The sequence below is a fragment of the Tursiops truncatus genome, chromosome 9 (genome assembly GCF_011762595.2).
Source record: "Tursiops truncatus isolate mTurTru1 chromosome 9, mTurTru1.mat.Y, whole genome shotgun sequence".
In the NCBI taxonomy this organism is placed as follows: domain Eukaryota; kingdom Metazoa; phylum Chordata; class Mammalia; order Artiodactyla; family Delphinidae; genus Tursiops; species Tursiops truncatus.
Genome location: NC_047042.1, coordinates 30,130,197 through 30,154,630, shown reverse-complemented (window position 1 = coordinate 30,154,630; position 24,434 = coordinate 30,130,197). Strand labels below are relative to the sequence as shown.

Genomic DNA, 24,434 nt, shown 5'->3' with positions numbered 1-24,434 from the left:
TGCTCCAGGAACTCAACTGCTTTGGATAGTCTCTCCCAAATTTCTAATTCATTACTGACCTGTAATGTTTTAAAGAGATTTACTACTAATTACATATACATATGTATTTATATATAACTATTTTCTTTATTGTAAATATATATGTCACGTACAATTTACCATTTCTGTCATTTTAAGTGTACAATTCAATGGCATTAATTACGTTCATGGTATTGTGCAACCATCACCAACCGCTATTTCCAAAAATTTTCATCAGCCCAAACAAAAAATCCCTGCCCTCTTTAAACAGTAACTCTACATTCTCCCCTTCCCCTCAGTCTCGGGAAACCTCTAATCTACTTTCTGTCTGTGAATTTGCCCATCCTAGATTTGTTCTTATAAGTGGAATCATACAGCATTTGCCCTTTTGTGTCTGGCTTATTTCACTCAGCATAATGTTTTTTAAGGTTCATCCGTGTTGTATGTATCAGAACTTCATCCCTTTTCTATGGCTGAGTAATATTCCATTGTATGTACATACTACATTTTGCTTCTCCATTCACCTGTATGGACATTTGGGTTGCTTCCACCTTTTGACTACTGGAAATAATGCTGATGTAAACACTGGCACACAAGTATCTGTTTGAATCCTGTTTTCAGTTCTTTGAGAGTATATACTTAGGTTACACATATTTCTCAAATATAAAGATTACAACACAGTAATTGCAAGACTAAACCTAAATGTCTAACATAGTTACACAGTGGAGTAATATGCAGCTGTAGAAGAGAACGAGAAAGATCTCTACTGCTGTGTCGTGATTTCCAGAATGTACTATTTAGTGGAAAAAGAAAAGTGCGAAATAGTGCATAGTATGTTACCTTTTATCTTAAAAAGGAATATGAATTTATTTAAATTTGCATATGTTTTAAAGATCAATAGATAATTTAAAAATAAAAATGGTTACTTACAAAAGTAGAAGTGAACAGAGTTGAGGTGAAGTTTAAACATAGTACTTTGACTCTGGGATATATTCTCAAGATAAAATAATTAAAAACAAATCTTAAGCTATTTTAACTTACCCTATTTTAGTAATATAGATACTATTAGCTTGAAATTAAAACATATAATAGAAAAAAGCAAATAAGTCATTATGTTTCTATAAATTAGGAGCCAATATTTTATCATAAGATATAAAAATACAAAATCAAGTACATGGAAACCTGGACTCTTATGTGTGAATTACAAAATAAGATAAATTTAAGGTACATTTTTCTTTAAAAAAAATTCCTGTCTAGTGAAGAGGGTTAGAAACAATGACCAATTCAGTCACAACAGGCACCCCTATGGCCCAGATTATGTTCTCTAACATCATTTTCTAGTGTAAGGAAACAGGACTTCTTGGAGAAATAGCTGATCCTGGGTATGGGCATGAAATATACCAAAGTAACTCAGATCATCTTGTTTTACACAGAGCAAGGAAGCTGTGACAGACTACCAGGATGTCAAAAGGACATAGGGGCCATCTTTTTCATAAGGGTCTCTCAGTGTCCAAAAAGGACAGTGACCTCCTGATGAGACATACTGAAAAAGATCCATTATTCATGTTGTATTCTTGCCAAATATGTTTAACCTGAATATGATAGCAATGAACAATCAGAGAAATCTAAATTGTCAGGCATTTAACAAAACAACTGGCTTGGGTGCCTAAAATATATAAATGTCAAGTGAGAGAAAAAGGAAGTTGGGGATTGCTCTGCTAGATGAAAGGACACCAAAGAGATTGAAAACTAAATGCATTGTGGGATCCTTGATTGGACTGGACCTAAAAAAAAAAAAGCTAGGATATTACTGGAAAAGTGGAGAAATCATAACATTCAATACTTATCAGGTAATATTGTACTAAGGTTAAATTTCCTAGGGCTTCCCTGGTGGCGCAGCGGTTGAGAATCTGCCTGCTAATGCAGGGGACATGGGTTCGAGCCCTGGTCTGGGAGGATCCCACATGCTGCGGAGCAGCTGGGCCCGTGAGCCACAACTACTGAGCCTGCGCGTCTGGAGCCTGTGCTCCACAACAAGAGAGGCTGCGATAGTGAGAGGCCCGCGCACCACGATGAAGAGTGGCCCTCGCTTGCCACAACTAGAGAAAGCCCTCGCACAGAAACGAAGACCCAGCACAGCAAAAATAAAAATAAATAAATTTTAAAAAGGCAAAAAAAAAAAAAATTTCCTGAGGTCATAATGGTGTGGCTTTGTAAGAAAACATCCTTATCCCTAGGAGATACATGCTGATGTATTTAAAGTGTCATGGTCTCTGCAATTTACTTTCAGATGGTTGAGCAAAACAGAAAACACAGATACACGAGTAAACGGAGGGAGCATGTGCCCACACGGGCAAGATAAAGCAGTGTGGTAACATGTTAACGACTGGCAAATCTAGGTAAAGCATATATAGGTGTTCATTCTCCTTTTCTTTCACTTTTTCTGTAGGTTTGAAACTACCCAAAACAAAAAGTTGGAGTGGGGAAAGAAGGCAAGGTACATGAAGTCCTCAGCTATGCCTTAAGGAAATAAACCATACAGCAGAGCTGAGTGGCATAGCAAGGAAAGCATGGGGAGATCTACAGATGCCAGCCTTCCAAGACCGACAGCTGACCTCTGAAAATACGGATGCTATGGAGCCTTCAGGGTAGTGTGGTGCCCTCAAGGAACCCCAAAAGAAGCTTCATTCCAACACTTCATTTAAAAATAAAAAATTTTAAAAAGGTGCATAAGGATCCAAAATGGTTATGTTCATTGTGACTGCAGCTATGCAACTACGCTTATAAAAGGAAATAAGCAAAACTGTATTAAGGTAGAGGATGACAGGTGATTATTCCAAAATGTTCTTCAATATTGTTGCAATGTCAACAGCAGCTAATATATGTGTATATATATATGCATAGACCTAAATGCATGTAAAATTACTACAGTCGATTAAAAATAACAAGCATGTTAAAATGTGAGTTAATAGTGATATTTTAAAAGCAATTTACTGATATGGGGAGGAAAGAACTTGTCAGGGTCAATGAAACTTTCTAGCCCAGACGGCTGGGAGAGTGGTAGTTCCTAGCAGAAATAAGTTAGTCATCAGGAGCAGAAAATGGATGTTTGTTTTATACCAAGAAAGATCAGTTTTGTTTTAAATGTCTTGATATGGAGTCTGGACTATACAAGTCTTCAGATGGTAATAATACAAACATCATTAAATGAGAAGTCATTCATTCAGCCCAATTTACTGGGTATTCTTTATGTGTCCTCTATCCCGAAGTGATCAAACCCACTTCCTGCCCATAGGGAACTTAGTATATGATAGAAATAAATACAAACAGAAAATTATAATCAAATGCAGTAAGTGTAAGAATAATAAGTAAAGGGTATTATGGAAGCTCAAAGGACAAGTGTCCAAACCAAATCAGAAGGTATGGGTTGGGGGGTAATTAGGGAAGTTTCAGGGAAAAAGTGACCATTAAACTGAACCCTAGTGGACGTTCATGCCCAAGGAGGCAAAAATCAGACGAGGCTCTGCAGAGGAACAACATGAACAAAGGCAGAGAGGGAAGAATCAGCACCCAAGTTACAGGGAGCTACAAGCAAGAAATGAGACTAGAAGAATAGACAAAGGCCACAGAAGACTTGAGAGGTGATGTTATGGAGCCTGGAAAGGATCTTGTTGTAATCATAACAATACATCTGTGTTGTGACTTGAAATCAAGTCTTCAAATTCAGAGACTACATTCTTCATCGTACTCTTAGACGGAAGTGAGCCACTGAAGACTTTTACATAAGGGAATTACATGCTTAGTTTGTATTTTAAATACGTGAGGACTCTGTGAAACATGACTTTGAGGGAAATAAAATGGATATAGTGAAACCAGTAAGAAGGCTATGGCAGCTACCTGAACCACGTTAGCAGTAGAAGGGACACAGAATGGAAAACGTGCAGAGATCTTCAGAAAGTTAAACTGGTAGGAGTTGGTGAAGGCAAAATGTAGGTGGGAGGAGCCATGAATGATTCAGTAGATTATGAGAAGCGATAAGTGAATGGTGAGATCATCAACATTATAATAAGGAAGAGAAGTCTGGAGTAGGGAGGAAAGGGGTCAATGAAGAAATGAAGAGGAGGTAAATACATATCCTAATTTTAAGGAATGCCTAAAGAGATTACTTAGCCACTATCATACACCCATAAATATAGAGAAAATGTTACATTAAACTGTTGTGCAAGGACGACGTTACCTTTTTTTAGATCAACAGTCAAGAAAATGGGTGGTCATCATTTTATGCAATAGAATTTCAAAACATTAGAACCAATGGGTGTTGTGGTTGTAGCTAGCCAAGAGGGAGCTGTGACATAGTTGTTTTTGCATGAACGTACATGAACTTGGTCACAGGTATTCGTACTGATATCACTTTGAGTTAGTTGTGTTTATATGTCGCTTAAAACGCCTTCAAAAACATTGTAGTATAATTTGCCCTTAAAATTAAGAGTTTGTTCATAGAAAAGCATGAAAACAGACAGCAGGATGTAAGTTTCATATCAGTAAAACAAATACTCATTACAGGAATCAGTGCAATTCATAATTTCTTGTAAAACAGCATAAAAGTGCTTGTGAAAAAAAGAAATCTGTAATAAAGAGAAAAACCAGGGAAGTTGATGAAGCTTCGTGACATATGCAAAAGAACTGCTCATTCACATGCCAGGCATGTAACTGAAGGCAGAAGAAACCCCTCAGAACAGATAAAAAATTTTGAAGCATAGGCAACTGATGTGACTGATTCATGAATCATGCAGGATTTCTGTTAAAATGGCAAACATCAGTTTATCATGGAATTCCTATGGTCTTTGAAGAGACACTGTTTAACTTTCAGAAGCATCTGATCTAACTGAGGAAGAAAATGAAACTAAGGCAAACAAGAAAGTGTCTGCATTAAAAATGCGCAGGATACTTGTTGATAATTTGAAAGAAAATCCCTACAGCAGTGGAGTACTATTTTAGGAAATGGTTCACTGTTGGAACAGAGGATGATACTGTGAGGAAAGACATAGCTACTGACAATTTTGATTAAGAAATGGTTCAGAATAGATGGGCTCTGAACATGAAGAAGTTCTTGACAACTCAATTCACTTTTATTTTCCCTTCTACAGCTACAGAGGAGTGAAATTAATTTTTAAAACCTATGCTTAAAGTCTAAAAGAAGCAATGAACAATCAGAAAATAAAATCAAGAAACATTTCCATTTACAATAGCACCAAAAGAATAAAATACTTAGGAATAAATTTAACCAGAAGTATGCAAGAGTTGTACACTGATAACTACAAAATAGTGTTGAAAAAAACTCGAGGTCAAAATAAATGGAAAAACATCCCTTATTTCTGTGGAGTGGAAGACAATATTGTTAAGATGGCAATGTTTCCCAAATTGATCTACAAATTTAATGTAATCCCCGTCAAAATTCTAACTGCCTTTTTTTCAGAAATGACAAGTTGATTCTCAAATCATATGGAAAGGCAAAGGACCCCAAATACCTGAAACAACCTTGGAAAAGAACAAAGTTGTAGGACTCACATGTCCTGATTTCAAAACTTACTACAAAGCTACAGTAATTAGGACAGTGTGGTATGGAGCAAGGTTAATGTGGCACTGTCACAGACACACAGACCAAGAGAATAGAAATGGAAATCCAGAAATAAACCCATACATATAGGGGTAATGGATTTCAACAAGAGTTCTAGGACCATTCAGTGAGGGAAAGAATAGTCTTTTCAACAAATGGTCCAGGGACAACTCAATATCCACATGCAAAAGAATGAAATTGGAACCTCAGTTCACACCATATACAAAAAATTAACTCAAAATGGATCACAGGCCTAAATGTAAGGTCTAAAACCATAAAACTCTTAAAAGGAAACATGTATAATAAACCTGTATGACCTTGGATTGGGCAACAGTTTCTTAGATGTGACACCAAAAGCACAAGCAACCAAAAGAAAAACTAGATAAACAGGGCTTCGTCAAAACTTACAACTTTGTGAGTCAAAGAACACTAGCAAGAAAGTGAAAACACATGCCTCAGAATGGGAGAAAATATTTACAATTCGTGTATCTGATAAAGGTCTACCATCCAGAATATACACAAAGAACTATCACAACTCAACAGTAAAAAGACAAACAACGCAATCTTCAAATGGTCAAAGGATCTGAGTAGACATTTCTCTGAAGGTGATATACAAATGGCCAATAAGCCCATGAAAAGATGTTCAACATTATTATTCACTAGGGCAATGCAAATCAAAACCATGGAATTCCACTTCACACCTACTAGGATGGCTATATTAAGAAACAGACAATAATAAGTGTTGCTGTGGGTATAGAGAAACAAACCCTAATTGCTGGTGGGATTATAAAATGGTACATATCATCACTTCAAAAAATAGTTTGGCAGTTCCTCAAAAGGTTAAACGTATGATCCAGCCAATTCGGTTCCTAGTTATATACCCAAGAGAAATAAAACTACAGTTCACACAAAAACTTGTACATGAATGTTCACAGCAGCAGTATTCATAAAAGCCCCAAAGTGGAAACAATCCAAATGTCCAGCCGATGAATGGACAAACTGTGGTATATCCATGCAATGGAATGTTATCTGGCCATAAAAGGGAATGAAGCACTGATAAATGCTGCAACATGGAAGAACTGTGAAAATACTATGCTAAGCCATAGAAGCCAGACCAAAAAAAAGCGCTACACGTTGTATGATTTCATTTTATGAAATGTCCAGAACAGACAAATCCAAAGAGACAGAAAGTAGATTAGTAGTTACCCAAAGGGAGGGGGAGGGAGGAACTGGGACTGAACGCTAATAGGTACAACAGGGTTTCTTTACTGGCAATGTTCTGGAATTAGACAGTGGTGAGGGATACACAACACGGTGACTATGTTAAACACCACTGAACTGTACACTTTAAACTGGTGAATTTTATTTTATAAAATGGTGAATTTTATGTTATGAGAATTATAATAAAACAGTTCTTTAAAAGTCTAAAAGATCTTTTAAGATAAACAGAAGTGCTACAGGATAAGGAGACAATGTGTTATAGTTTAATTGTTGGCATATTCCTTCCTCCCCACCCCCCCTTCTTCTTTTTTTTTTTTTTTTTTGGTGGTACATAAAATGAGTGTATCTTAAAACCTAAGGCATCTGATTAGATTTGATGAAATATGCTATCTGCTAGTAGTTTCTAGAGTAATACCTGTCACATAAGAAAGGCTTAATACATGCTTCTTGAGAAAAATGACAACTTCTCACCCTTCCTATCAACAATTATGGTGCATTTTAACTTATGACATTCTTTGAAATTCTTTTAATAATCAGTAGGAATATAGAATTGCTTTTTGTTTTATACCTTTTTTACTATACCATTCATTAAAATATAGCCTTGAGGAATGTAAGGTACTATATAAAGGCATAAAAGGTTTTTCTACTTGAACCAAGTTTTAGAGTACAAGGATAAATTTCTTTTTTTCAAGTAGTAAGTATCAAATCTCTATTTCTTAAGACTTTTCAAACAAAGATGTTAATAACACTTTTAACTAAAAATGCGTAAAATATGTAAAAGTAACAATCATTTACAGTTCTAGCATTAAATTAACCACTTCGAATACATTTGATGTATTTGACTTCGTGTTTGTTTTCAGAAGGGAAAACACATCTATTATGTTTGTAAAAATGACATGTTCATTATAAAAATTTAATCAGTGCAGCAAAGCACAAAAGAAATTTTAATGAACTTGACCATCCAGCTTACATTCAAACAGAAAAGTAGGTATACATAATATTATAAAATTGGGATGATGTCATGAATGTCTTTTAATTTAAAAGTTTCATTTTATTTTTACTGGAATGCAATATAAGAAAAGGCTAGGAAAAGAAATGCTGAACTTCCAATAAAATTTTTTTCCTGAAGAGTTAATATTTTTTGAAAGAGTAACCTATGTTGCGAGAGCATGAAAAAATGTATAGTTTTACCCATCAAGTTTGAGTGTATCAATTTTAGAATTATCTATTGAACTCTGAAAACTCAACAGTTAAAAAAAGAGTAATTCAATTAGAGAACAGGTTAAAGACACGAAGAGATATTTCACCAGACGATACAGATGGCAAATAAGCACGTGAAAAGATGAAGAACATAATTTGACAACAGGGAAATGCAAATTAAAACCATGGTGAGATATTACTGCATACCTATCACAATGGTTAAAATAAAAAATTGTGGGCTTCCCTGGTGGCGCAGTGGTTGAGAGAGTCCGCCTGCCGATGCAGGGGACGCGAGTTCGTGCCCCGGTCTGGGAAGGTCCCACATGCTGCAGAGCAGCTCGGCCTGTAAGCCATGGCTGCTGAGCCTGCGCGTCCGGAGCCTGTGCTCCGCAATGGGAGAGGCCACAGCAGTGAGAGGCCCGCATACCGCAAAATAAATAAATAAATAAATAAATAATTGTGACAACACCTAAAGATGTGGAGAAACTGGATCACTCATATATTGCTGGTGGGAATGCAAAATGGTACAGTCACTCTGAAAAATATTTTGGCAGGTTCTTAAAAACCTAAACATGCAACTACCACACAACCTAGCAACGGTACTCCTAAGGTATTTATCCCAGAAAAATGAAGACTTAAGTTCACACAAAAACCTATAAACAAATGTTCATAGCAGCCTAGTCCCTTTGGGCTGCTATAACAGAAATATCATAAATTGGGTGGCTTATAAACAATAGAAATTTATCTCTCACGGTTCTGGAGACTGGGAGATCCAAGATCAAGGTGCCTGCAGATTCACTGTCCGGTGATAGTCCATTTCCTGGTTCACAGACAGCAGTCTTCTCACTGTGTCCGAACATGACTGAAGGGGTAAAGGAGCTCTCTGGGGCCTCTTTTTAAGGGCACTAATCCCATTCATGATGCCTCCACCCTCATACCTAATCACCACCCGAAGTCCACATTCTAATACTATCACACTAGAGATTTGATTTCAACATATGAATCTAGGGGGATACAAACATTCAGCCAATAGTTGCAGCTTCACAGCCCTCAAATGTAAACCAACCCAAATGTTCCTCAGTGACTGGTTCAGAAACAAAACAAAAATGATATAGTACATCCATACCATGGAATATTCTTAGCAATAAAAAAGGAATGAATATACACATAACAACTTGGAAAGATCTCAGGGGAATTATGCTGAGTAAAAAAATCCAATCCAAACAGTCCATATACTATCTGACTTATCCAGCACTCTTCGTGATTTCATTATATAATATTCTTCATAATTTCATGACAGAATTACAGTAATAGGAAACAGATTAGTGCTTGCCATGCATTAGGGAAGGGGCAGAGATAGGGCAAGGCTGGGAATGAGGTGGGTATGGTTATAAAAAGGCAGCCCAAGGGATCCTTGCAGTGATGGAACTGTCCATGTCTTGACTATGGTGGGGTATACATGGACCTACACATGTGGTATAACTACACAGAACTAAAAACATACACACTACTGAGTACATGTAAATCTGTGTGAAATCAGTGGATTGTACTGTCAGTTCCATGGATGTGATACTGTTCTACTGTTTTGTAAGATGTTGCCCCTGAGGCAAACTGGGTGAAGGGTACATGGATCTCCCTGTATTATTTATTAAAACTGCATGTGAATCTATAATTATCTCAAAATAAAAAGTTAAATTTTAAAAAGGAGGTAGCTAGAAAAATTCCTTAAAGTGATAATCGGGGAAAAGTACAGAATGTGAACGAATACTAAGTGGGCAGAATAACCTTGTGCATACACAGTTGTACTACTTAAGTATATATCTTCAAGGTAAATTTCTAGAGGACTTCCCTGGTGGTGCAGTGGTTAAGAATCCGCCTGCCAATGCAGGGGACACAGGTTCGATCCCTGGTCGGGGAAGATCTCACATGCCTCGGAGCAACTAAGCCCATGAGCCCTAACTACTGAGCCCGCGCACCACAACTACTGAAGCCCGTGTGCCCAGAGCCCATGCTCCACAGCAAGAGAAGCCACTGTAATGAGAAGCCCAAGCACCGCAACGAAGAGTAGGCCCCGCTCAATGCAACTAGAGAAAGCCCACAACAGCAACGAAGACCCAACGCAGCCAAAAAAAAGTGGTGAGAGTGGGCATCCTTGCCTTGTTCCTGATCTTAGAGGAAATGCTTTCAGCTTTTCACCCTGAGTATGATGTTAGCTGCACGTGTGTCATATATGGCCTTCATTATGTTGAGGTATGTTACCACTATGCCTGCTTTCTGGAGAGTTTTTGTTAGAAATGGATATCGAATTTTATAAAAAAAATTCTTCTGTATCTATTATCATATGGTTTTTATTCTTCATTTTGTTAACGTGGTGTATCATACTGATTGATTTGTGGATACTGAAAAATCCTTGCATCCCTGGGATAAATCCCACTTAATCATGGTGTATGATCCTTTTAATGGATTGTTGGATTTGGTTTGCTAGTATTTTGTTGAGGATGTTTGCAACTATGTTCAACAGGGATATGGACCTGTAATTTTCTTTTTTTGTGATATCTTTGGTTTTGGCAGCAGGATGATGCTGGCCTCATAGAGTAAGTTCAAAAGTGTTCCTTCCTCTGCAGTTTTCTGGAATGGTTTCAGAAGGATACGTGTTAACTCTTCTCTAAATGTTTGGTACAACTCACCTGTGAATCCATCTGGTCCTGGACTTTTGTTTGTTGGGAGTTTTTAAATTACTGAGTCAATTTCATTACTGGTAATTCATCTATTTCCTATTTCTTCCTGGTTCAGTCTTGGCAGACGGTGCATTTAGGAATTTGTCCACTTTTTCTTGGTCATCCCTTCTACTGGCACACAGTTGTTCACAGTAATCTATCATGATCCTTTGTATTTCTGTGACGTCAGTTGTAACTTCTTTTTCAGTTCTGATTTTTACTGATTTGGGCCTCTTCCTTATTTTCTTGATGAGTCTGGCTGAAGGTTTATCAGTGTTGTTTACCTTTTTGAAGAACCAGCTTGAATTCTTAAAGCCAGTACTTTATATATATATATGTATACTTTATTTTTTAGGGTAGTTAGGTTCACAAAGAAACTGAGCATGAAGGTACAGAGAGTATTCATATACCTCTTACTCCCACACATGCATAGTCTCCCCTGTTATTAACACCCCATTTGTTACAATGGATGAACCTACATGAACACAAAATTATCACCCAGAGTCCCTATTAGGGTTCACTCTTAACGTTGTATATTCTGTGAGCTGTACAAATGTACAATGACATGTGTCCCCCATTTTAGTATCATACAGAGCCATTTCATGGCCCTAAAAATTCTGTATGTTCCACCCATTCATCCCTCCCTCCTCCTCCATACCTTTGTTTATTCTAAACAAATTTTATTATTTTTGGCCATGACAGGCGGCATGCAGGATCTTAGCTCCCCAACCAAGGATTGAACCTGTGCCCCCTGCAGTGGAAGCGCGGAGTCTAAACCAATGGACTGCCAGGGAAGTCCCACATTTGTTTTTATAGTATAAAAGTATTCATTATTAATCTTGTCTTATTGATATTAAAATGCATATAATTAGAAATTAGATTAAAATCCTACATAAATGTATTTTTATATGAAAAGTCATCACAAAGGAATCCACTCATAGTATGTATTAGTTTTTTTAAATATACATATTCTAAATAATGACAATCAGTTTACTCTTTCCCATTTATATTAGTGCCACTAAGACACTCTAATATGCTATTTTTATTTTCCACATCATCAAAAAAAAGATTTATCTGTAGTCAATATACACTATTTACTAAGCTCGTAAAACAGATTAAGGTCCTTTGAGAACATTTCAACAACCATCTTAAAGGAAGCAGAATTCATCTTATCACAATTTTCCCATTGCCTGAGACTTCTGGTTAATTGAATTTTTACTTTATACTACCTGTAACTTGTTCCTCATATTCTATGACAGTTATTCATCATATACTTATTCCATCAACAAATATTTAACGGTTGTCTGTTATGTGTCAGACTCTAATAATATGCTGGCGAAAATATGGATAAGATACCCTACCCTCATGAAGCTTCTATTTTAGTGGGGAGTTATAGACAAGACTCATAATATAATGTATGGCAATATGGTAAGGTGCCTGGGATGGGGTGGGCATTGACATGGGTGGTTAATTAAGGTGTGGCGGCCAATGAAAACTACTTTAGGGCTGCCCTGGTGGCGCGGTGGTTGAGAGTCCACCTGCCGATGCAGGGGACACGGGTTCGTGCCCCAGTCTGGGAAGATCCCACATGCCGTGGAGCGGCTGGGCCCGTGAGCCATGCCCGCTGAGCCTGCGCGTCCGGAGCCTGTGCTCCGCAACGGGAGAGGCCACAACAGTGAGACGCCTGTGTACCACAAAAACAAAAACAAAAACAAAAAAAACCCAGCTACTTTAAAGAGCTGATATTTGTACAGAGACCTGATAAAGAAGTTACCATGCAAAGACCTTAAGAAAGTAGTTTCAGGGCAGTGGGAAAAGCAAGTGTAAAGATAGCTGAGGCAGAAACCAGCTTGGAAGAACAGTTTGGAGGTCAGTTTGCTGTGGTGTAGAGAACAAACAAAAGAATAGTATGATATGAGGCAGAAGCTGGTAAGGACAAGATTATGAAGGAAGCCATCCAAGATAAGCAGTTTGGATTTTATTCTGATTGTCACTGAGCGCGACTGGAGAATTTTAAGGGGGGCGTATAGTAGATTCTGATTTATGTTTTCAAAGATCACTGTTCACCACATGGAGAATGACTTGTGAGGAGGCAGGAAGGAGAGACGAAAGCAGTCCATCCAAGAGGCTTGACCCAGGTGGCCCAGACTAGAGTTGTAGTAATGGAGATGATGAATCAATGTATACAGCACGTGTTGTATGGGAAGCTGACAGGACTTGCTAATGAACTGACTTGCAGTTATAAGGCGAAAGAGCAGTGTCTAAGATAATGTCTACAGTGGTCATTTATTGCAATGGAGAAGACAAGAGAAGAAAGGAGGCATAGAGGAATACAGGTTCCTCTGAGGTAAGGAACTGTCTGTCTTCCCCTAGCCCTCACACACACCAGCAGGTGTGGAACTGGGAAGAAGGAGAGGTAAAATATGTGAGCATGAGATCATATCAGCGCCAGGTGTCCAATCCAAAGTGCTAGAGTAACAGATCTAGCCTATACTGGGGGAGAGGGGTGGACGGGAAGAAAAGATTTTGAACCAGCTATTTTACTGAAGTTTAAAAATTAATAGACTGGGGCTTCCCTGGTGGCACGGTGGTTGACAGTCCGCCTGCTGATGCAGGGGACACGGGCTCGTGCCCTGGTCCGGGAATATCCCACATGCCGTGGAGTGGCTGGGCCCGTGAGCCATGGCCACTGAGCCTGCATGTCCGGAGCCTGTGCTCCGCAACGGGAGAGGCCACAACAGTGAGAGGCCCACGTACCAAAAAACAAAAGAATAGACTGTGTCTTAGAAACTGAAATGTGATCATATAATTGAAAGTGGCCTGAAAACTTATGAAATTGGATCAATATGTTGTTCAGGAAGATGCAACCCACTGGAAAGAGGGGTGGTTAGAACACAGCTGAAAGCAGTAACAGGGAAAGAAAACTCTTTTATGTTTATTCCCCAAGTTTTTCAGAATACTCAGAAAATGAAGTACCAAAAGTGACTCAAGAATGAGGAAATCATCAGTTGGATCAAAAGCTGCTGAGAAGTTTAAAAGAATGAAGACAGAGGACCAATGTCAGCACTACTGCAGTGGTTGATCACCTTGATAAAAGTCATTTTAATAAGTGGTAGAGACACAAAAGCCAAACCGGAGTGGGTAAAAAAGAATACAGGAAATGAGGAAATAAAGGTAACAATTACAGAATATCTATCGAGAAGGTTAGCTACAAACACATGAGAAAAAAACAAGAGCAGACTATTTTTAATCATAATGGCAGCTTAATTCCTAGCATGCTTCACAGAAATGTCACTATTATTCTTTAGCAATCCTCTGCAACCAAAATATGTATAGTTCAGGAAAAAGCAATTTTTAAATAGATTTTTTTTTTCTTACCTTCACTGATTAAATTTAATGTGTCTCGTTTTCCATCTCCTTGTGACTGACCTGGATCCAGTGAAGTCTGAGAAAGGCTAACTTCAGCTGATAACTGGTCAAGACTTTGACAACTTTTTCTGTAAAACAAGGGTGAGATACTACTTTACCTTCTTCTCACAATAAAGAATTTCTAGAGATAGTCTTTAATGGTTTTCTCCAACTTATTGAGTTTCTGGTTAATTTCTCCCCAATTTCTCCCCTAAACTGTCTTTATCATGGCAGCAATAGAATTTCCATTATCCTTTTCCCTCCACCCTCTCTGGAGGTCTGTTTAATCCACTAAAAAAAGGAAAAGAGAAATAACTTGTCAAACAAATTTAATTCCTTACACCAATTTTTGATGATCAAGTTAGCTAAGAAATAGGGACTTCTGGTCATTATTAATTGTCAAAGGTGCAGAAAATCTTACATCTCTCCTAATACAGAAACAAAACTGACATAACTTAGTGATGATTGTGTATCTCCTAAGCACAGTGCCTTGATACCGTTACAGATGGTTATTACATAAAAATAATAACAAATTACTGTTATCAATTCCTGTAACTGAGAAGTTTAAAAAATGTTGGGTAGTAAAATACCTGCTTGTGTTAATACACCATCAAGATAATTAACCTCCTTCCATCATCTATTTATAACTGTGAGCTCATTTTCTAGTAAACAAATTCACTAGAAATAAATTATAATAGATGAAAAAATTCAGCTATAAATGGAAAGTTAATAAATATTTATGTTTAAATGTTAATGAATGTTTATGTGCAAATGTTTAAACCTTCCTCATATTTGTTTTGTCAACATAAAACCAACTCAAGAGATATATGCAGCTTTCATGTTACTGACATTTCAAGTACGTGAACAAAATTCATTTTTATTTCTAAATATAAATGATCCAGGAAAGGGAATATGTTTTTCAGGTTCAATATTTATTTCCCAAGGTAACCAAACCCTATCTAATTTCCTAGAAATGTTATATAGTCTATGATAATGTTATAGAAAACATATATCTATTACATAGCTACTCTCTATTCATACACATAAGAGTAGACTTACAAATTTATCAGGTGTATGTATATTAAGGGGGATATATACAGCAGGCATCTATTTGTTTTCTCCTCTAAGAAATGAGGTGAAGGATGAGGTGATGGAATAGCCTTCCCAGCCTACAATGCGAGCAGCATTCTCACGTTATAACATGATTTTTTAAATGGTGAGAGTATAAAAGTTCTTAATTATAATTTTAAGTAGCAGGAAAGTCTACTGTAGGAAACTTCTGATAATTATAATAGATGACACATATATAAGCTATACAACATGTAACAAAAAAATGATACCCGATATTTACATAGCACTTACCAAATGCTAGGCACTGTTCTACATATATTATATACATTAACTTATTTAATCCTCACGACTACCAGAAGAGGTTGGAATTATTATTATCCCCACTTTACAGCAGAAGAAACTGGGGCACAAGAGATGAGATTTGAACTTGGTAGCCTAGCTCTAATTCTATCCCCTTAACTACTATGCTATCTCCTCTCTAGTGTAAGAAGAAAAGATGTCTTCCTATTTTATTAGAAACCCTTCTTAAAGAATAGCCTTGTTTGCTGAGATAGACCATGTAAATTATACTGTATTTAATCAAATCACTGAAAATTTCACTTGATTTCCAGTAAAATCTTATTTCTTTAGCTATAGCAGAAATCAGGAACAGAGGAACTGAATAAAGGAAGTTATTTATAAATAAGTTTCTTTTCCAAATTATTTTTCTGTGCCTAATAGGCAGAGGACTTGCTTTTAAAAATGAAGGGCTTAGGATGAGTTTCTGACACTGATATTTCACTATAGGAAACTTAATATTATTAAATTTAAAAAATTATGCGTAGAAGTATTTACAAACAACAAAATACCCAGAAGCAAAAAAGACTCTGGCGAGTGACTGAGAACTTGACAGCACACATTTACAGACTCTCAAGGGAGGAAAGCATGTGAAAGCATCCTATGGTAATGGCAACACAAAATGAGCTTTCTGTGTGACCTACTGAAGTACCTTTTAGAATACCACACTTCTAAGCCCAAAGTGATTTAGGGACCTTTCTACCCTTCAGTGAATAAACTCTGAGTTTATTGGCTTTATTTACTTAACCAAATGTCAATGAATATAAAAATAAAATTTGGTAGACAATGATGTTCTGAAGCAAAAATAAAAATTCCAAGCCAAAACTAAACACATTATTCATAAGATATTAAGAATAGTACCATACAATATCTTCCTTGCATGAAACTATTTCCCACCACCTGGTAGGAATCTAGTTCAGCTGCTTTCAGTAATGACAAAGAATGGCTTTGGTTTCCTCATTTTTTACCATATTTCCAATGCGACCGGCAGCTCCATCTCATAAACGTTTTGTCATGGAGCAAACTATCTGTCTATGGGAGTTCTGTCTTTAAAAGGTCATCACTAAGTCCTATCTTAGAATTCTAGACTCACTTTGAACACATTGAAAGATTTAATTGTAACCCACCAGATACGTCAAACCAGTTAACGGTCTGTTCCTATTTCTCAGGGTATAATTTCTTTTTTTTTTTAATGTGTTGCTGGGGGTTGATACATTTTTAAAAAATTTTATTTTATTTATTTTTTTATACAGCAGGTTCTTATTAGTTACCTATTTTATACATATTAGTGTATACATGTCAATCCCAATCTCCCAGTTCATCCCACCACCACCACCAGCCCCCTTACCCGCCTTGGTGTCCATACGTTTGTTCTCTACATCTACGTCTCTGTTTCTCACAGAGTATAATTTTTTTAAACGGCAGGAGTTTAATCAAAATAAGAACCCAAGATAGTAAGAGTCATGCATTATGACTATATAAAAGTTTGCAGTTTAATCTATGCCATGACATTGTTAAATATAATTTAAATTAAACTTGTAGGAATTGTCATGAGCACTTGGGATATAATAAAATCCACTGCATTCAATATCTTACTATATAAGCATTTTAAAACCACTCAAACTCAGGACTTCCCTGGCGGTCCAGCAGTTAAGACTCTGCACTTCCACTGCAGGGGGCATGGGTTTGATCCCTGGTCGGGGAGCTAAGGTCCCACAAGCCACGTGTTGTAGCCAAAACAATAAAATCATTCAAGTTTAGACTTATATACATAGAACTGGGTACCAAATAAAGGCAAATTAAAAGGAAACTGAGCAACAGGGCTGAATTCAATTATAAGTAAAATTTTCTACAATTTTATACTTTATATCAATGCAGATGCAATGATATGGAAAATCTACATTACTTATTCGCCCAGTAGACATACTGAGGTCAATGATAATTCACATTATCTGGTAGTCATTGGGCAACAGAGAGATAGAAGAAGAAACTATCCACATGTACAAAATAAAAACAAATAATGTGCACTATATACACAGAGGCACATGACTGTGTGTGGAAACAGAAATACGCCATTCTTTTTATTCTTGGTTTGATTTTCATAGAAGTATGTTAAAGGAACAAACTAAGCATTTGTTAGAGCAGAACATCTATAAAGTCTCAATTTGCTACAAAATGGAAGGATGCAAGGGAGCTTGAAAGGATACATGTGAGTCAGGTCAATGCAAAACTTATTTAAAGAGATTTCTACAGCCTCAGTGCTTTCGGGGGTCCTATTCTAAAAAGACTGGAAAGACACACAAGGGAAGGAGAACCTCTAATACATCTGAAGTGATTATATCTGATGCATCGGAGTCATTAAGAAAAGTAGGCCTAAATGATAGATCATAAAGGGCACATAAAGGCTCATAATTCTTAATAATTTTGTGAATAATAGCCAAACTGGAAGACAATGATAAATTTAGAAGACTAAAAGAAGCTTAAGTAGGGCTTCCCTGGTGGCGCAGTGGTTGAGAGTCCGCCTGCCGATGCAGAGGACACGGGTTCGTGCCCCGGTCCGGGAAGATCCCACATGCCACAGAGCGGCTGGGCCCATGAGCCATGGCCGCTGAGCCTGCGCGTCCGGAGCCTGTGCTCCGCAACGGGAGAGGCCACAACAGTGAGAGGCCCGCGTACCGCAAAAAAGTGACAATGAATCTCATCTTTTGGGATGGGAATGATGCGTTAGGCAATAATCTAACAAGGCTATGTAACGGATAATCTAACAAGATTATATAACAAATATCTAACAAGCTCATGTGACCTAGACTTTACATAAAAAGATACATATTAAAACAGAACTTACTGGAGACAAAAAAGAATCAATTGCTCTATGTGTGTCTGGGAGTGTGCTTTACATATTTATTTATTGTTGAGCTTCTACAGTGAGCCTATAATGCTACAATATCAAACATGATACTCCTATGTTTGAAATAAAGGAAAAGATATAGTAAAATCCATCATAACTAATCTTGCCAGGTCTAAATAATAAAGAAATAAACTGGAAATGATATTTTTAAAGTTTTATAAACAGTATATTAAATGGAAATAAATTTAAGATCTATTGTGAAAGGGATCCTTCCACGACCAGGTGACCATAGCCAAGTTATCTGGCTCATTTTAAGAAATGTCAACAAATCCATGAAATTCATTAAATCAAACAGTGCGCTCTCTTTCTTCTCAAAGCCAACTGGGCGAATAAATTTCCAGAGCCCCAGAGAAATAACTATAGACATCCCATACTCTTAGCAGAAAATTATGATGACTCATTATAGGGCCAGTTTCTTTCTCCATATTATCAAGAGAGCTAGTACTAAAGAGGCTTTGGCTACCACTTCCATAATGTGCAGGCTCTCAGAAACATGTGTTGGACTTATTTAAGATATTGGTCAAATGAAGAGGAATTAGTTACCAAGTCAGTTCGAGAGCTCTGGCTTATATTATGAATTTGAAGAGAGCAAAAACTGGATCCCGATGAAAAGCTATGATTTGTTTCAAACATGATTTATACAACACTACTCTGTTCTGAAAATCCGAAGTCTCCATTTTTACATGAAAAAGTTGGTATTATGTATTTTGAACAACTGGGGATTTGCTGGTCATTTTAATTTTATATAGGGTTTTACAAGCTCTCTAAGAAAGTAGAGCTTGGGATGTTGGGTGAGTGTATATTCTCCAAACATGAAAGATACAAGGTTATGTGAGAGTATAAACAAAAAAAGATTATATAGGCTATAAATAAATAAAGATTTACCAGGAAATGATTAGGTTTCAGGCAATTTATTACCTCATATGACTTACAATTCTGTTTGAATAGGCATTACCCTCCAACATTACATGTGCAGAAACAGAAGGGAAGACGAGGAAGTGAGACTTCCCTGGTGGCACAGTGGTTAAGAATTGCCTGCCAATGCAGAGGATACGGGTTCGAGCCCTGGAGTCCAGGTTCGAGTCCAGGAAGATCCCACACGCTGTGGAGCAGCTAAGCCCTCAAGCCACAACTACTGAGCCTGTGCTCTAGAGTCCACAAGCCACAACTATGGAGCCCACGTGCCACAACTACTGAAGCCCGCGCACCTAGAGCCTGTGCCCCGCAACAAGAGAAGCCACCGCAATGAGAAGCCTGCACACCGCAACGAAGAGTAGCCCCCGCTTGCCGCAACTAGAGAAAGCCTGGGTGCAGCAATGAAGACCCAACGCAGTCACAAATAAATAAATATATTTTAAAAAAAAGAGAGAGAGAGGAAGTGATGCTTAGTGTTACACAGCAAGGAAGCAGCAGAGATACTTTTAAGTCCTGACTTTAAACTGTAGGTCCAGGGATCTCAGAGCTACCCCCTCGTGCATACTTTTTGTTCAGGGATATCAATTTGGCGATAGGGCCACAGAAAAGCAATACCAACATCTGAGGGCAGGTTAGATTAAAGGATGATGCTGGGAAGGAAAGGGTGCCCCTTCTTAAACTAATGGAGTAACTGAGTCAAGAGGTATAAAATCTAGATCCATTCTAAACAGACAAACAGGCAGTTTCACTGCATTCTTTTCTGAGACTGCAATAACGTTTGTTGCTGCTACAATATTCTGTAAAAAAAAAAAGTCACTATTACTGCATGCAAAGGTAATCTGGAAATAAATCTTCCACTTAGATGTCCTTATTGGTTCTTCAATAGGTAGCTCTATGGGCAGGCAGTGGTACATACATGTCTTTTGGCTAAAATATTTTACCTCCCACTGTCTAAAGTGACCATGTAGGTATTGCAATAAAAAGACATAGTTATTAGTCTTTTAACTTGTCAGGATATAATATTATAATATTTTTGCAGTTAAAAAGCTGGAGTATCTTATGTTATACATAGATAAGTCTACCAAGTATTGCTATAAATTCAGTTTTTCAACTATAAATCAGAAATACAAATAAACTAATATTCTTCCATTCATTCAATGTCACAGAAAGATAAAATTATATACTAGGATAATAAGATATATTCCAGTTATTTATGACTTTCTTAAGGATGTAAGGGGAATCCAGTTCCAATCCATGAAAGGTCCAGTCAACACCTTGAATCATACTAAGTGCGGTGCAGGAGATGCTGAAGAGAGTTCTACAGATTCATTCTGTAAATAACTGGCTTATGTTTCCCTGCGTATCTCTAACAATCAGTGCAAGAAACATTAAAGCCTGTAGCAATTTTTTTTAAACAACGAAAGGTAAAATTTGAGTTCTACCTCCGATAAATGAAAAAAATCACACGGTAAAGCAGGCAGAAATTATGTCTATGCTAAAACATTCCTTGTAGAAACAGTCTGGCTACTAATTACCTAGTGAAAGGCACCCTATGAAGCAGGGAAAGAAGTGTGTTGCTCTACCAGTGAAATTTAAAGCAAGGGCTCTAAAAGAAAAGTGGAGAGAAAAACAGAGAAAAAGAGGGAGAAGAGAAGAGAGGGAAGGAGAGGAAGGAGGGACAAAAGAAGAAAGGGAGGAAGGGAAGGGAAAGAACAGAAGGAGTTGCAGGGAGAGCAGGGAAAATAATCAGAAAATTAGCTGAAGACATATAGGAAAATAAAGATATTGAAAAAAAATTACCATGATGGGAAATGGCTAAAAGCCAAAAGAAGGTAATACAATTCACACGTTCCAAAATGAAGACTACCTAAAGAAAGAGATCCTAAAATTTTGCTGCTCTCTCAACACTGGGAAACAATGAAGAAACGAAATAGTCCTGAACACTGGGACAAAGGAACGGGAGAAGGATCTTGTGGCCTATAGGTGGAGTGATTATATCTTCAATATCCCCCCAACATTAGATTTACTGAAAATGAACAAAAGTCTTCCAGACCCATCAAGAACAAGTAAATTTCTTTCTACGCTTTCATGAGATGGAATTTTATGTTTTATAACAAGCATGAAAATTAGTCCTAACACAAACACCAAAGCTACAATTAAAAAATAGATGGCTCGGGCTTCCTTGGTGGCGCAGTGGTTGACAGTCCGCCTGCCAATGCAGGGGACGCGGGTTCGTGCCCCGGTCCAGGAAGATCCCACATGCTGCGTAGCGGCTGGGCCCATGAGCCATGGCTGCTGAGCCTGCGCGTCCGGAGCCTGTGCTCCACAACGGGAGAGGCCACAACAGTGAGAGGCTCGCGTGACGCAAAAAAAAAAAAAAAAAAAAAAATAGATGGCTCATAAAATACAGGCTCACAGATTTCACTGAAGGACTGCCTGAAGATTAACTAGAGGAGAAGTAGGTAGCTGGTGGATTTCTCAAATTTTTTTTACTTCTCCAGGGTGCCTTGGCTTCATAACATTACCACATTCACTGCCTTAATCTAACCTTACTAAGCCACAATAGTCTTAAATCCTACTTTTGCTCTAAGCTAATAACGAATTCAGAAAGAAGCATGAGAAACCAAAGTGGATAGCCATGTGTTTGGTACAACTAAGTTCGTAATTAGTTGGAAAAAAAAAGTATCACACTTACTCATACCACTGTTTATTGTGTTTTCGGTAAAGCAACGTATCCAAGGCAACAGCATTGACATCCAGAGCTCCTGGGGAAGGCCACTGGTTGGTGAGGTGGGCAGTTAACTCTTGTCTTGATCTTAAATCATTATTCTTTAGCACAGTCCTGTGAATATTAAGATGGTGAGTGCTTTTGTCTTCACTGTTCTGCATTGGCACAGGAACCTGATAATGGTATCAACTTAGGCCCCCAAGTTCACCTTTTTAAAATGATATGTTAACAGAATGTGACCAGAACTACAGGAAGGCTAGTTGGGGCTATGACTGTTTCGTCTCCTGCAATATGTGTTTTTCATTCTTTCTCTACTGCTACAATAAATCACTACCTGTGAAATTCAGACTTCCTATCTTTTCCCCAGAGATATTACTAAAGGACTAAGGGACTCAAGATGCATTTTACATCTTAACTAAAAAACAATGGTGATACCTTAGAGTTACAGGTGATCAGATGCCAGTTAAAATACAAAAGAGAGTAAAGAGTCCACGTGTATGATTCTCTAGCTTCAAAATTCACAATCTGTTGAAGTAATTTAACTCAGTAAACAAACAAAAACAATTAAAATGAATAAAAATAAAATACAGAAAAATATAAAATAAAAAATCCATGAGGTTCCTGTAATTGTTTCTGATAAAAGTGACTACTAATAAATCTTCATGAACATAATTATATCAATGACAATTACATTGAACAATATAATCTACTGGAGATATTTCAACCACAGAACGAAGCCATTATAACAACTCATGGTTTACTTCCATTTTTGTAGAGCTGTTACTTGTCAGTAACAAGTTGCAAAAGAGCTAGCTTTCTCCCAAGATTTCAATTTCACAAACCAACTGTCACAAGACTAATTCAACATTTGAACTGCTAGTTCGTTTAAAAGCATAATTCTGTTTGGAAAGCTCTTATTCTACCTCTAAAATGCCTTAAAATACCACCTAGGCAACCTGCATTCTCAAACAGGAGTCCATGACTTTAGCGTTTCAAGGTCCTGACCCACCAGCTCGGAAGTAGGAAGTAAAACGTGCCTGCCACTTTCAGAGACCGTAGTCTTACTGTGGGTGGCAGAGGGTCAGTGGTGCGCTAGCAAGACGCTCCCACACTGGAGAAAATCCGCCGGCACAACACCTCTGGCTATTAACCATGATTCTAATGGAATAATCCCATTTTCTTTAATGTCTCTAGCAAGCCCCATACAAATATTTCTTATTTTACGGAATATCTGTGTGCATTTATAAATATTTGCTCCACTATGTCCATAAAGAAACATTATCTGATGTCAACACTAGCTTCTCTCTTACAATGGAATACTAGAAGTGAAATAGGCAGAAATCAGTGAGAATGTCTCCCATCAAGGTATTCCTTCAGGCTAGGTCCAACGATTTCATTTCACTAGAAAAGGAATGAAAAAATTTTAAAAGGCTTTTAAGGTAATTTAACATCGGTTTTTATGAAAACAGTAAAGAGTGATTAGAACTCTTCTAAGATTGACAGAAAAATAGTATAAAGCAGAAACGGGGATCACTGGCCAGAGAATCTATTATAATAAACTACCATTATTTTGGGTTCTCTTACTAGATTTCTCTCTTTCACATATTCCCTCTTTAGGGTTCCCAGTGAATGTCACTGGAGAACTCAATTCCAATGTCATAACTGGCCTACAGGAAATATTCAGAGCAGAAGGGAAGAAAGGCAAATGTGCATCTGAGGAAACGCCATTGGTAGAACTCAATGATAAGTAAATGAACGATCTTCCACTTCAGAATATATTCTTTCTGGAAAGCGAAAAGTCTTACAGCATATAAAATGGAAAAAGGAACTGAAGTTTCACAAGAGTTTTCTTTTTTTTTTTGTGGTACGTGGGCCTCTCACTGTTGTGGCCTCTCCCGTTGCGGAGCACAGGCTCCGGACGCACAGGCTCAGCGGCCATGGCTCACGGGCCCAGCCGCTCCGCGGCATGTGGGATCTTCCCGGACCGGGGCACGAACCCATGTCCCCTGCATCAGCAGGCGGACTCCCAACCACTGCGCCACCAGGGAAGCCCTCACAAGAGTTTTTACACACTATTTGTCTGTGGAGAATTTTTGCCCTATGACGAATTAAAGTACTGCCTTTTTCTATGGGAAGCTGCCTGGTCCTCTGAAACAGGAGATAAGAAATCTCAGCGTATTGAATAGGCCTAGTTTTCATCCGTGCCACATCTGTGTTCCACCGTTTGTGAGGAATGTGGACACAGTAAATCCTGGCACTTGCCTTGCTACTATGAAAAGGAAAGCCTGGAGGATG

The 24,434-nt window shown here is 37.7% G+C and overlaps 2 protein-coding genes across 12 annotated transcripts in view; one reads left to right on the top strand and one right to left on the bottom strand.

Moving 5' to 3' along the window:
- The window catches only part of SLC25A40 (solute carrier family 25 member 40), a 64,865-nt gene extending 62,123 nt beyond the window's left edge, over window positions 1-2,742 (top strand). For both annotated transcript variants that reach the window (XR_012333908.1, XM_019928854.3), the window contains one exon: window positions 2,468-2,742. Coding sequence is in view for 1 of the 2 variants with exons in the window: in XM_019928854.3 (XP_019784413.1) it covers window positions 2,468-2,523 (56 nt within the window). In the remaining variant the exon portion in view is untranslated. The remainder of the gene's footprint in view (window positions 1-2,467) is intronic.
- The window catches only part of RUNDC3B (RUN domain containing 3B), a 148,231-nt gene that overhangs the window by 3,779 nt on the left and 120,018 nt on the right, over window positions 1-24,434 (bottom strand). For 4 of the 10 annotated variants that reach the window (XM_073809626.1, XM_073809627.1, XM_073809631.1 and 1 more), the window contains 3 exons: window positions 22,107-22,253; window positions 14,152-14,270; window positions 8,809-8,918 (listed from right to left, as the gene is read on the bottom strand). In XM_073809626.1, coding sequence (XP_073665727.1) covers window positions 8,809-8,918; window positions 14,152-14,270; window positions 22,107-22,253 — 376 coding nt within the window. The remainder of the gene's footprint in view (window positions 1-8,808; window positions 8,919-14,151; window positions 14,271-22,106; window positions 22,254-24,434) is intronic. The other 6 variants (XM_073809630.1, XM_073809632.1, XM_033862961.2 and 3 more) reach the window with 3 other exon arrangements.